The sequence below is a fragment of the Silene latifolia genome, chromosome 8 (assembly GCF_048544455.1).
Source record: "Silene latifolia isolate original U9 population chromosome 8, ASM4854445v1, whole genome shotgun sequence".
Lineage (NCBI taxonomy): Eukaryota > Viridiplantae > Streptophyta > Magnoliopsida > Caryophyllales > Caryophyllaceae > Silene > Silene latifolia.
In genome coordinates this window covers 16,375,961-16,389,786 of record NC_133533.1, presented here as the reverse complement: position 1 = coordinate 16,389,786, position 13,826 = coordinate 16,375,961, and the positions used below count along the sequence as shown (strand labels likewise).

Sequence of the window (13,826 nt, the reverse complement as noted above, 5' to 3'; positions counted from 1 at the left end):
TTTTTATATAGACCAAAATCCGAAATCAATTAGGAAAGAAAAATCTCCCTAATTTTCGGCCAAAAACCAACCGAAATAAGGAATAGAATTTCCTTATTTTTGGTCTTTCCAAAAATATATAAAGTGTGTTAAATTGTCATCTAGTGAGGATCGAACTCATGACCTCTTGGCTTGTGTACCCTCACTATTACCACTATGACACATTCAACTTGTTGATATTAAATACAACTGATTATATTTAACTACGAATTAACAGATTAATTCTTTCAAACTAACCTTATATATATTTAATTAAATATAACTTATTATATTTAATTTACGAATTGACAGTTAATTCGTCTCAACTTAATATTATTTAATTTTCATTAAATAATTATCTCATCAACACATTGACTAACTTTTTAGTCATTTTGGGCATCAATGTAATTATATTTCTATAACCACATTTCTCAAATACGTCCTATAGGTGTGACCTTTAGGGACCAGTTGATCACCGCCATCTGTATGATAATAACGTCAAACTTTCTAGCAAGCCAACCGTTATTAGGTAAACGTTAATCAACTGATTAAATATACGAAGTATACCCTTGTGAACCTGTAAGAGATTTACAAATGTTATCACACTAATTTGTGGAGGACACTAGCTCCAACATCAACTCACATTGCAATCAACATAACTCCTTCATATTTGTCATATAGATGAGTGCCATCTATGGTAATAATGGGCCTACAATAAGGGAAGCCTTTGATTGAGGGACCAAATGACCAAAACACTTTATCAAATAGTTGAAAATTGGGATCATTAGTTGACTTATTGACAAAATGGACAACGGTTCCCGGATTTGCCTCTTTTAAAGCATCTAGGTAACGAGGAAGAAAAGCATAAGACTCCTCCCAGTCTCCATAAAGATCCGCCAAAACTATTTGTTTAGCCATCCAAGTCTTCCAATAAGAAATCGTGAAGTTGAATTCCTTTGTTATGGATGCCCTTAACAAACTCACCTTAGCCCCCCAATCTTCTTTCACAAGATGTTTAATAGCATTGCTAATAAACTCCCCCCTTAAATTTGGATGATCAAGAGATGGTTTTCGAACCACACAAGACGCTTCATGTGGACCTTTGTATGACACAATTGTGAAAACATCCATGGAAATGTTTTTTTTTTACTCGCTCTCAAATACCAACTACTAGCTAAGGGTTGTCTATTACACTTATAAGTCACAGTGTGAGGTCTTGATTCGGTAATTTTATAAACTTGGTTTCTAAGAACATTGTAGGATGTGACAACTTGTCGCAAAATCTCTTTGCTTGCAAATTCTTGCCCAACAATAAATTCCTCTCCATTCTTAAATGGAGCCACACTTGATTTATACCAACTATTTTCATAATCAACATCTAAAGCATGAATCTTGATGAATTGGGTGTTAGTACATGGTTGAGAAACAAGGTCTATCATATCATCCTCATCACTCAACAACAACATTGCATCCTCCTATTCAATCACATTTTCAATTTCATCTCCAAAAATATTACCATTAATAGGCGCTTCATCAACATTATTAGATGACAAAGACAAAGACCAATTTGGATCCTTAACTTGACTAAGCATATTTGTGAATGACAAATTAAAGGGTTGTGTAGTAGTTTGAGTTATTTCAAGAGGCATCAACTCAATAAACAAATCCATCGATGCCGCTTTCGATTAACACACACTTGCCCACATAGCTTTCAAACTACGATCATTACTCATGAATAGTACTTTATAACCTCTTACACTTGGGAATTTCGTTTTGATATTAATCTCATATTTTGTTTTATCTACCTCTAAAGACTCATATATTTCACTCTTGAGCTCATTAAGATTAATAGTACTATTAACAATAACAAAGCTTTCACAACCACCCTTATAACTAATATCTTCACCATTCCACCAAGAAGTTAATGGATAATTATTTATCTCCATTGTAAATAATCAAACTAAATACAAACTAGAACAACCAAGCTACTAATTTGAACAATCAACGTAACAAACTAAGCTAAAAACAATTATAAAACTAAGCACAAAATAATTAGTAAATTGGGGAAGAATCACTAAAGTATGCACGAAATTAGTAAATTAGGGTTGAATTATTACCTTTAGATGAATATAGGATGAATTAGGCTGATGGAGATGAATTGATTGAAAGAAATTTGATAAATTTTGGGTGAGAAATTGGGTTTTTCGCACAACTAGGGTTCCGGGTTTGAAGAGAGCAATTGGGGATTTTTGTGTTCAATAGGATGAATGAGAGATTCCCGTGTTTTTTTTATATAATCAGCAAAGCCGCTATACTTCTTAGCGGTTTTATGTGTTCATTTTTTTTGAAAAGTTGACAAAGCCGCTAAAAACAGCAACGGCTTTGCCTGTTATTTTCGCAATTTTTGAGTCCAGTACACTGGATTGTGGAAAATGAATGTCTAGTAAAAAAAAAGGAAAGCCGCTAAGAAGATTAGCGGCTTTGTTGAAAATCTGCGGAAAAAAAAAAAAGTGATGACGTGGACACCATAAACGTAAATAGTTTCAACTAAACACTAATTACCTAATTAATTTGCTTAATAACGCTAATTAACCAAAAAATTCTTAATTTTTTCTAAATCAAGCCGACTTTGTTTTTCTTTAATTTATTGCTAAATCAAACACCGTTAAGTTCACCTTCGTTTAATTTCCATTTTGACAAGGTTACATGTATTACTAACACTGACGGAGTAAGGGGGTAGCCGGAGTGAGGTCGGTCGGAGAAACATCGACCGGCGACTGGACTGACGAGCAAGGGGTGTTGAATGGAGGTGGTAGTGGTGGTGGTGAAGGGGAGATGAGAGAAGGGAGAAAAACAATTAATTGGTGAGAGAATGAAAAAAATGATAAGGGTAAAATTGTAAAAAATGTATGTGAAAGAATAAAATCCGTATGTGAAAAAGCACACCCCTTAATTAATTAATTGAACATTTTTACTCACTTAGGCTACTACTATTGAAGTATTGGACTGTTACTCTTATAGTTTGCATTTTTATTCATATACGACGTGAATAATTGTGAGTCGTGAATGTATGAAAACAGGCTGCTTTTAGTGGTTAAGACATGAATATTACGAATATATTACGTCGCCTAATTGAATTCACCCTCCTCGGACTAAAGAAAAAATGTTTTCTGAAGAAAAAAAAATCAATTGTTATTAATGAACTTTATGTAAGAACAAATTTCTCTAAAAATATTCATAGTATATAATTTTTCAATGCAAATTTGCAATCAGCGTTCCACAAAGCGCTTAAATTTTAGGGGGGGGGGGGGGGGATTGACATTTATTCCCTCTCATTGATTATTTCGTAGATGACAGTTTAGACACGAGTTTACCAATAAAAAAAGGTTAATCACACTAGTAAGATTGTCTTACCCCATAGTTGAGTAAAACGTCTCTTAAATACAAAGAATATCTTCATAAAAAGTTTTTTTTTTTTTGTCAGAAAGAAAAAGGGTGATTATAGTACCCCAAAAGTTACAGAACAAGCTATTGAACTAGGTTGCACTAGAAGTCATAGAAAAATTTATGCAACGAAGTCAAATTTAAAGATTACATAAACGTTATTAAAACTAAAATACAGCAAAGCAAATTAGATTAACGAGGGCAGGCTGATGAAGAAAAGCTTGAACACGAGCAAAATAGTCCACGTCAAAAGCTTTACTTTAAGTTCCCAGAGGTCAACGAGACGGACCAGGTGCACTTACGCCACAAGAACATAGAAAGAAAAGGGGAAGAACGAGCCGAACAAGCTTGTCTTCAGCGGAGAAAAATCTCCTACACCGTGGTGATCGACCCAAACAGTCCAACGACCAACAAACCAAAGAACCAAGTAAGTTGAGAAATACGACAATAGAGCGCAAATCTCTTGGCGAAGAACCTCGAACGCGCCCCAAGACTACAACAATAAGAACTCTTATAGAAGGAGATTATTAGAACAGAAAAATAAGAAAGAAAATTAACTGCGGATGACATTAACCGGAGGTGAAGACCACCGCATCCGACCAACCAACAACATTACCACACCCCAACTTCACCCTCCCCAACACATTTCAGAATCTCGTAGAAAAAGCCCCATCAACCATAAACAAACTCCAACTGAGCCACCACCTCTAAGCCAACCAACCCCGCCCGAAAACCACTCAAGACCACACAAACAAAAAAAACATCAAAAACACCCAGATTCACCAATCCTAAAACCGTCAACAACCACACAAACCAGATCATCCAAAACTTCAAGACCCAAAGACTGAAACCGCAACTGGCCCAAAACATCAAAAACACACATGCATGAAACAAAAAACAGGAGTAGAAGACCCAACAACAAAAAAAAACACCAGGAGGATCAAAGACACCACAAAGACAACCGTTTCACTAGACGACACCTCACAGGACCACCATACATGGAATCATACCAAAACAAAGGGACAACACTGACAGACACTAGTGAAAAGGGAAAAGGGACCGATAGGTGGGGGAAATAGGGGGATCACCATATCGGACCCAAAACACGACCACATAGGACAACAACGACAAGATGAGATATACTCATCGACATGACCACAGACAAACCATGGGTGGGGGGATTGGGGGGGATCACCCCTTACTTGGAAACAACAACAACGGTGACAGGACGAGGTACCGGAGGGACGGTAACGACAAGGATGACCCCAATCCCGGACAAGTGATAGGATTTAAATCCATCACCAAGATTAAACACTACTCCGCCCATGTTGCATGCTAAGAGACTCACGAAAAGACAGACAGAGAGACATGGGAAACCGAAAAGGAGAGACCCGATCTCATGAACACAAATTAAAACAAATCAGATGGGAAAAGGTGAAAACTTGGATAAAGATTTAAAATTAAAAGTGAGAGTCGCGTCACCGGAGATAAGCAAGGACACTCTCATCTCCGGTCACAGAGCGCCCATGGGCTTAGGAACAGTGGAAGGATGGGAAAGGTGAAGGAAACAAAGGTGATTCTCGGGAATTTCAATGAATGAAATGTGTCGATTCGCCAGAGATAGGCAATGGGAAGAACCCATCTCCGGCGAAAGGGTAGGGGAAGAAGACGTGAGACAATGCGTGGAAAGTAGAGACGGTGGAGCAAAGAAATCTGATGAAGGGTTTTTTTGTGTTTTGTTGAGAGGACGGAGAAGAAAGTTAGTGAGAGAAAAAATTAAGGTAAAGGCATGGCGTATTAGAGATTTAACCCGTTAGTGTGTGTTTGGACAAGTTCTAAAGCAAATGGATGAAATTTGGCAAAGTAATAAAGATATATCAAGGATTCTTTTCGATTCCGGAAGGGGCGCAAGGATCCGGTAAAACGGGGTGTTGGATCTGACATTTACAGATGAAGTGCCCTTGGAGAATCGTTGCGGCCTTGGTTAGGGCTGGAACCCCGATGAACTAAGGTTGGTGTGTATTACACACTTAGCCGGAATGTGAACATTTGTCACGGCCCCCGTCGAGATGCACACCCTAGTGGAAGTGCACTTAGGTCAATGATAACACTATTTCAACCCCTATATTTTGATGTCCCGAACCCGTTTTGTAATGATAAATCAAGCATTATGAACTCATTTAGTTAGTATTAGCCTAAGTCCGAGTTCTTTTCCCTCATGCTTAGTGTAAGACCTCTTTTGAGCTTTTTCCCGTACTTATGAACCCTTTTGTAGGTACCATGCTCAAAAATGCAAGAGGGACGGAACTTGGAGCGGAGTTTACTCGAAGAATGGAAGCAACTATGAGGAGTTACAGCAGAGGGTACAATGACACACGACCGGGCATAACTTTACCCGGTCGGGTACCTCTTACCCGTTTGTCGTTTTCAGCTTTTTTCAGCCCATTTTGACGTTTTACCCGAGAGGGTATAATTGTACCCGCCCGGGTATAATTGTACCCGCCCGGGCATAATTGTACCCTCCCGGGTACAATTTACTCCTAATTGCAGCTTTTCGTCTTCTTCTTCTTGTAATCTCACCTAACTTTTTGGAGGCATATAAATACCTAATTTCCCGAAAAATTAGGGATCCAATCCTAGTTTGAGAGAGAATTTGTAAGGTTAAGAAAGAGAGACTCAAATCTTTTGTAACTTGGCAAACATTCTTCATAAATCAAAAGATTATTATTATTGTTCTTATCTTGTTCTTCCTTATTGTTCATCCTTTCAATAGTTGGTATTACTTCTTTCCTTTTTCTCTGTTCTCCCTTGTTCTTCAATTGTTTTCCATTGTTGTTTGTTGTTGTTAGATTTCTTTTTGTTGGAATTTGTTGAGACTTGTTGTTTGTTGATAGCTTAGTTAAATTTGCATCTTTGTTGTTTGATTGTTGTTGTTTTCACCTTTGTTCATCTTTTCCTTGTTCATCTTTTCATTATTTCTCTCTCCTTTGTTCTTCTTGGGATAATTGTCCTCAAAGACTTAATCTTTGAGTTGATTGTGTTAAAGATTGTGTCTTTTTGTTTGTTCATCCTTGCTATTAGATTAAAACCATCTTTCTTCCTAATTATTGTTGGGTTGTTGCATATTTAAAGGTAGAATTCATCTTATCACCATGTTTATGCTTAAAGACTCTATCTTTGTTGTTTTCTTTGCCTTTAGAAACATGATTAGTGAGTAGTCTCCTTCTAGGACTCGGTTTGACCCAATATGGGTAATTTCACTAATTAATCATTATTAGGCTAATTTGTGGGGGAAATTGGTTAGGGTAGTCTTGGGGAATTTTCATGCTTAAGGTTTGGTTTCCGGGTAGTGTCGGCTTTTGACCCTTGTCCACCAACGGAAGTTGGTTAGGTTGTTAGTCGAGTATTTGGGGACCGACCCTTGTCACCAACTAAGGTTGAGACCGGAAGGGAGAACCGAGGGAGGGTGCCTCTAGGCTAGTGTTTGAAGTCGACCTCCGGAAGGGGGAGTGGGATGACCCGGAATATGATGAGGGCTTAATGACCTTGACCATTTACTTGACCTCCTTGGGAAAATGCATGTTCTTGGGGTTGTCGGGTTTTGAGTTAGGGAGACCGGCTTTCGAACCCGGGAGGGGGGTTAGTCGGAGTAGCTAGTGTCCTAGTGCGAGACCGGAAGGGAGGTTCTAGGCGAATTAGAGCCATCTCCCCCTTACCTTTCTACCCCTTTTGATTAGCCGAGACGATTAGTATGTGGAATTACTCATATTCATGGTCGGACCGAGTTCTAGTCTTTCTCTATATTTGATCTATCTCCTATCCTTAGCTTGTTTTTACCTTATCTTGTTGTTTGTCTTTAAATTTGTTAGTTTAGCGTTAGTTTGTTACTACCCTCTTTGTTATCTATCGACTTAGCTAAGCTCAAGAATATAGACAATTAGTAATCACCCCTACTCCTTGTGGATCGACCCTCTAGAGTGTACAACGATAAAATCGTGCACTTGCGAGGTTTAACTTGAGACCATCAAGTTTTTGGCGCCGTTCTTGGGGAGTACGGCTTGATATTAATCGTTTTTGTTCTAGTTTAGACTAAGTCCTTTGTTACTAATCCTTTCTTTCAAGTGCTTAGGTCTTTTGCATGAGTAGGCGACAAAGAAGAGGTCAACCAACATATCCTATTGATCTTGAAATTGAAGCTACGGCAAGAAGACTTAATTCATTAAGAAGAAGGGGTTTTCTAGATATACCACCAATTGAAGAAGCTAATCACCAAGAAGCTACCGAAGTGTTTGAAAATCCTTTTGGGGTTTTAGAAGAAGAGCCTAACACCATGGGTGATCCGGTTCCGATAAGAGACACTATGGCTCCTAAGCACATAGTCAATCCAAGCATCCAAAGGCCACGAATTCAAGCTAATAACTTTGAGATTAAAAATGCCTTGCTCAACCTTGTTCAAGACAACCAATTTGGAGGAGGTCCCTTGGAGAACCCAAATGATCATTTAAATGATTTCCTTGAAAATTGTGATATGTACAAGTCAAATGGGGTTTCCGATGACGCGGTTCGCCTTAGGTTGTTCCCCCGTTCTCTTAGGGGTTCGGCCAAGGATTGGTTGAAGAATTGTGACCCGGATTCCTTCAAGACATGGGATGAGTTGGCTTCGGCATTTTTAAACAAATATTTCCCACCCTCAAGAACGGCCAAAGTCAAGAGTGAATTACAAAGCTTTACTCAAGAAGAGGATGAGACTTTATATGAGGCATGGGAGCGGTACAAGAAGCTCCAACGGTTATGCCCACACCATGGCATCTCCGAGGCCGAGCTAGTGAACAATTTCTACAAAGGGTTGACTCAAGACCTAAGGCTTTCATTGGATGCGGGATCGGGAAAAGGTGCCTTAGACATTTTGGGGCATAAAGCGGCAAAGGAACTAATTGAGGAGATGGCCTCAAGAACTATGGAATGGGGAAGTGATAGGCAAATGAGGAAGGGCAAGAGTAAGGATTCTAATTCGGTTTTGAATGTGGAAGTTAAGGGTATGCTAGATGAACTCACCCAACAAGTTGCTTTGCTAAATTCAAAACCTAAGGGCTCCGATATGAGGCAAGTCTTGTCGTGTGAGTTGTGTGGTGAACAAGGGCACACTCCCATTGGGTGTCCCTTGATTGCACCCCTAGGTGAGGAATGCTATGAGCAAGTAAATGGAATTTGGGAGTCCACAAGTGCAAGACAAGGGTTCAACAATAATAACAACAACCAATTTGTCAATGGAAAAAGAACTCACCCTTTCTTGTCTTATGCTTCACAAAACATTCAAAATCCCACCACTTCCCAACCTCAACAACAACCAAGGTTCAATCAAAACTCTCAATTCCAAAGACAAATTCCACCCGGTTTCCAAGGAAAACAATTCATCACCCAAAACCAACAACCATTTGGGGGTTTCAAGGGGCAAAATTTCAATCAACAACAAACCCAAAATTTCCAACCACAAAACCAAAACTTCCAAACCCCTCAAAAACCATCTTGGGAACAAGCTTTTGAACAATTGGTTATTGCAAATCAAAAATCCGACTCAAAGCTTGATAACCACATTGCCTCACAAAACCGGGTGAATGATGAAATACGGGCATCACAAAAGGCTACGGAAACTCATGTGGCCCAAATTTCTCAACAATTGAGTCAATTGGCTCAAAATCCGGGGAAGTTTCCGGGTAATACGGTTAACCCAAGGGAGATGAATGCGGTATTTTTGAGGAGTGGGAAGCAATTGGAGGAGATTGAGAAATCTCCTAAGTGGAAGAGAAAGAGGGTGACTAATGAAGTTGTGCAAGAGCACCCGGTTGAAGTTGTGCAAGAAGATGAGATTATGGTGGAGAAGTCTAAGGAGGTGGAGATGGTTGACCCTCCAAAGCAAGATGAGCCTATTGCAACTAAGGCCAAAGAATGTACTCCACCACCAAGGGAGTATGTAGCACCGGTACCCTTTCCACAAAGGCTTGCAAAGCCTATAATTGAAAAGAAATATGAGAAGTTTGTGGAGATCTTGAAGGGAATGAATGTCACGATTCCTTTCCTTGACATGATTACCGAAATTCCATCTTATGGCAAATTTCTTAAGGAACTTGTCACTTTGAAGAAGAAGAATGGAGAGATGCAAACCATCAACCTCTCTAAGGAATGTAGTGCTATACTCACTCACACCAACAAGCTTCCTAACAAGCTAGAAGATCCGGGGAGCTTCTCTATCCCTTGTTCTATCCCAGGGGTGGCTATTAAAAGAGCTTTGTGTGATTTGGGGGCTAGTGTGAGCCTCATGCCACTTTCTATATTCAAGAGGCTTGATTTGGGAGACTTGAAACCTACTAGAGTTTCACTTCAACTTGCCGATCGGTCGGTCAAATTTCCCATTGGTGTGATTGAAGATGTACCCTTGGTAGTTGGGAAGCTTGTCATACCATGTGATTTCTTTGTTATGGATATGCCGGAGGATTACAATGTGCCTATTATTTTAGGCCGACCTTGTCTTGCTACCGGTGGAGCTATGATCGATGTAAAGAGTGGCAAGTTGTCTTTACAAGTGGGTGAAGATAGAGTGGAATTTGAACTCCACAAGTCCATGGAAGCTCCATCTCTCGGTGACACTTGTTGCATTGTTGACATTCTTGAGAATCCCATGGAGGAGCATGACCCAAAAGCTTCCTCCATGGATCCTTTGGAGACTTGTCTTGTTAGTGGGTATGAGGTCGATGACAAAGATATTGAGACTCTTGCATATGTATGGATGTTGGATTCGGCTCCTATTCATGAACAAGCTCCCAAATTTGAAGTGTTGGAAGTCGGTAAGAAGGAGGAGAGTTCCACGCCTCCTCCTACGGTTGAACTTAAACCTCTTCCCTCTTCTTTGAAGTATGAATTTCTAGGAGATAATTCCACTTTTCCCGTCATCATCAATAGTGCACTTGATGACACCCAAACCTCAAAACTCATCTCTTTGCTCAAAAGGTTCAAGGGTGTCCTTGGGTACACTATTGGTGACCTCAAAGGGATTAGTCCCTCTTTGTGTACTCATAAAATTCTTCTTGAAAATGAGGATGCATCCTCAATTGAGCCACAAAGAAGGCTTAACCCCATCATGAAAGAGGTTGTTAGGAAAGAAGTCCTTAAGCTACTTGACGCGGGCATTATCTATCCTATTTCGGATAGTAGGTGGGTAAGCCCGGTTCATGTAGTTCCTAAAAAAGGAGGCATGACGGTAGTGCGAAATGACAAGAATGAATTGATTCCTACAAGGACGGTAACCGGGTGGAGAATGTGCGTGGACTATAGGAAGTTGAACAAATCCACCCGGAAGGATCACTTTCCCTTACCGTTCATGGATCAAATGCTAGAAAGATTAGCTCAACACAACTATTTTTGCTTCTTGGATGGCTATTCGGGATTTTTCCAAATCCCTATCCATCCAAGTGACCAAGAGAAGACCACCTTTACTTGCCCATTCGGCACCTATGCATATAGGAGGATCTTTGTTTGGGCTATGTAATGCTCCCTCTACCTTTCAAAGAGCTATGATGTCAATTTTCTCCGATTTCATTGAACAAGAAATGGAAGTTTTCATGGATGATTTCTCGGTTGTTGGGAAAAGTTTTGAAAATTGTTTGATGAATTTGGAGAAAGTTTTGAGTAAATGTCAAGAGTCTAACCTTGTACTCAATTGGGAGAAGTGCCATTTCATGGTACAAGAAGGTGTTGTGTTGGGACACATAGTGTCCAACCGAGGAATTGAAGTTGATAAGGCTAAGATAGAGGTCATAGCTAGTCTCCCACCTCCCACCAATGTTAAAGGGGTGAGAAGTTTCCTTGGTCATGCGGGCTTTTATCGCCGCTTCATCAAGGACTTCTCTAAGATCGCGAGACCCTTGACCGAGTTGTTAGCCAAAGATACCCCTTTCTTGTTTTCTAACCGGTGTCTTGATGCTTTTAATAGGTTAAAGGAAGCTTTGACAAGTGCTCCTATTATACAACCTCCGGATTGGAGCTTGCCGTTTGAGTTGATGTGTGATGCGAGCGATCATGCCTTGGGCGCGGTATTAGGCCAAAGGAAGAATGGAAAGGTGCATGCAATTCATTATGCAAGCAAAACTCTAGATGATGCTCAAACAAATTACTCAACAACGGAAAAGGAGCTCTTGGCCGTGGTTTTTGCAATGGAAAAGTTCCGGACCTATTTAGTGGGAGCTAAGGTTATAGTGTTCACCGATCATGTTGCTTTGAGACACTTGCTCATCAAGAAAGAGTCCAAGCCTCGGCTGATTAGATGGATATTACTCCTCCAAGAGTTTGACATGGAGATTAGGGATAAGAAAGGAGTTGAAAATGTGGTGGCCGACCATTTATCCCGGCTAATCAACCTCAATGTTGACAATGGGCTTCCTATCAATGATCACTTGCCCGATGACCACTTGTTGTCCCTAAGTTTGGGTGAAGCACCGTGGTATGCGGATATAGTGAATTATTTGGTTTCCGGGATAATCCCGCATGATTACGACTATCACAAAAAGAAGAAGTTCTTCCATGATGTGAGGCACTATTATTGGGATGACCCATGTTTGTACAAATCTTGTGCCGATGGGATGATAAGAAGGTGTGTTCCAAGAGAGGAAGCTACCTCCATTATGGGCCATTGCCATGACTTGCCTTGTGGTGGCCATGCAAGCTCCAAGAAGACGGCCGCTAAAGTGCTTCAATGTGGTTTCTTTTGGCCCTCTCTATTCCGTGACGTCGCCTTTTATGTTAAAGGATGTGACAAATGCCAAAGGAGCGGGAACATCACAAGGAAACATGAAATGCCCATGAATTTCATGCTTGAGGTTGAGCTTTTTGATGTATGGGGGATAGATTATCAAGGTCCCTTCCCATCCTCATTCGGCAATGAGTACATACTTGTGGCGGTCGACTACGTTAGCAAATGGGTTGAGGCGATCCCGACTAAGACTTGTGATGCTAAGGAAGTGATCAAGCTACTTCAAAAGGTCATCTTTCCAAGGTTTGGGGTCCCGAGAGTCCTCATTAGCGATCGTGGTACTCATTTCGGAGAGAGAGCATTGGAAGCTTTGTTGAAAAAGTATGGAGTGCAACAAAGGAAGAGTCTTGCCTACCATCCTCAAGCTAATGGGCAAGCCGAGATTTCCAACCGAGAGTTGAAGACTATACTTGAGAGAACCGTGAACAAGTCAAGAAAAGATTGGTCCTTGAAAATTGATGATGCTTTGTGGGCTTACCGGACGGCCTTCAAAACACCTATCGGTACCTCACCATTCCGATTGGTGTATGGCAAGGCTTGTCATTTGCCGGTTGAACTTGAACATAAGGCATATTGGGCCATCAAGCATCTCAACTATGACTTGAAGACGGCCGGTGAGAAGAGACTTCTTGACTTGAATGAATTGGAAGAATTTAGGCTAGAAGCCTATGAGAATGCCAAATTGTACAAAGAAAGGACGAAGAGATTTCATGACAAGTGTATAATTAGAAGAGAGTTCAAGGAGAGTGAGTTGGTTCTTCTATATGATACCCGTTTGAAGTTCTTTTCCGGAAAATTGAGGTCGAAGTGGACCGGACCCTTCACCGTTATCCGATCTTTCCCTCATGGAGCGGTTGAAATAAGCCAAGGAGACCGAACTTTTAAAGTAAACGGTCAAAGGTTAAAGCATTATCACGTTGGCAATCCCGTCCAAAAGGAAATGAAGATACTTGAGACCTTTCTAGTGAATTAAGTCTTTTTCGTCCTTAACATGAAAATTGTTGGCTTGTTTACTTGGTCGAGCCTACGACGTTAAACAAGGGCGCTTCTTGGGAGGCAACCCATGCAATAAAATTTGATGAATTGAAGTGGGATTTTTGATGATTGATCGAGATGTGTTGCTTGTGTTGTGTCGAGAGATGAATCACCTTGAGAGGGCAAAGTGGAAGGAGGCATAATGGGTGGAAGTGATAGCGGGGATTGAAATTCTTGACTAAGGAAGCCGATTTGGCATTGGAAGGTGCTATCTTGCCTTCAAAGGGTGCTAAGTTCATTGATTTTAAGGCCGAGGGACCTAGTTGTACCCCAGAGGGTACAATTGTACCCGGACGGGTGAAACTTTTACCCGACCGGGTAAAGTTAACTCCCTCGGCTGCATGATAAAAACTCGAAAAAACTGAGCAAAAAGGCATTTTACCCGACCGGGTATAATTTTACCCGACCGGGTATAATTGTACCCGACCGGGCGTAATTATACCCGACCGGGCGTAATTGTACCCGACCGGGCACAATTATACCCGTCGGCTGCAGCATCTTTTTCCACCCGTGTTTTGTCCTTTAT

General features: G+C 40.6%; 2 protein-coding genes and 1 non-coding gene across 3 annotated transcripts in view; 1 reads left to right on the top strand and 2 right to left on the bottom strand.

Moving 5' to 3' along the window:
* Positions 1-13,826, bottom strand: part of LOC141596504 (nuclear transport factor 2-like) — a 167,293-nt gene that overhangs the window by 143,097 nt on the left and 10,370 nt on the right. The window lies entirely within an intron of this gene.
* Positions 8,165-8,271, bottom strand: LOC141597793 (small nucleolar RNA R71). Its single transcript, XR_012523008.1, has one exon. It is a non-coding gene; the product is annotated as a small nucleolar RNA R71 (small nucleolar RNA).
* On the top strand, positions 8,420-13,238 carry LOC141594760 (uncharacterized). The gene is made up of 3 exons (XM_074414753.1): positions 8,420-8,659; positions 9,044-10,776; positions 11,450-13,238. Exons 1-3 carry the CDS (start codon positions 8,420-8,422, stop codon positions 13,236-13,238), a joined length of 3,762 nt encoding a protein of 1,253 aa, XP_074270854.1.

What these genes read in the sequence shown, in the direction of transcription:
- LOC141594760 (XM_074414753.1), top strand. Translation starts at nt 8,420, where the DNA reads ATGGAATGGGGAAGTGATAGGCAAATGAGGAAGGGCAAGAGTAAGGAT. An exon ending in GTGAGGAATGCTATGAGCAA is followed by an intron (nt 8,660 to 9,043) that starts GTAAATGGAATT and finishes TCCGACTCAAAG; the next exon opens with CTTGATAACCACATTGCCTC. An exon ending in ACGGTAACCGGGTGGAGAAT is followed by an intron (nt 10,777 to 11,449) that starts GTGCGTGGACTA and finishes TGCTTTTAATAG; the next exon opens with GTTAAAGGAAGCTTTGACAA.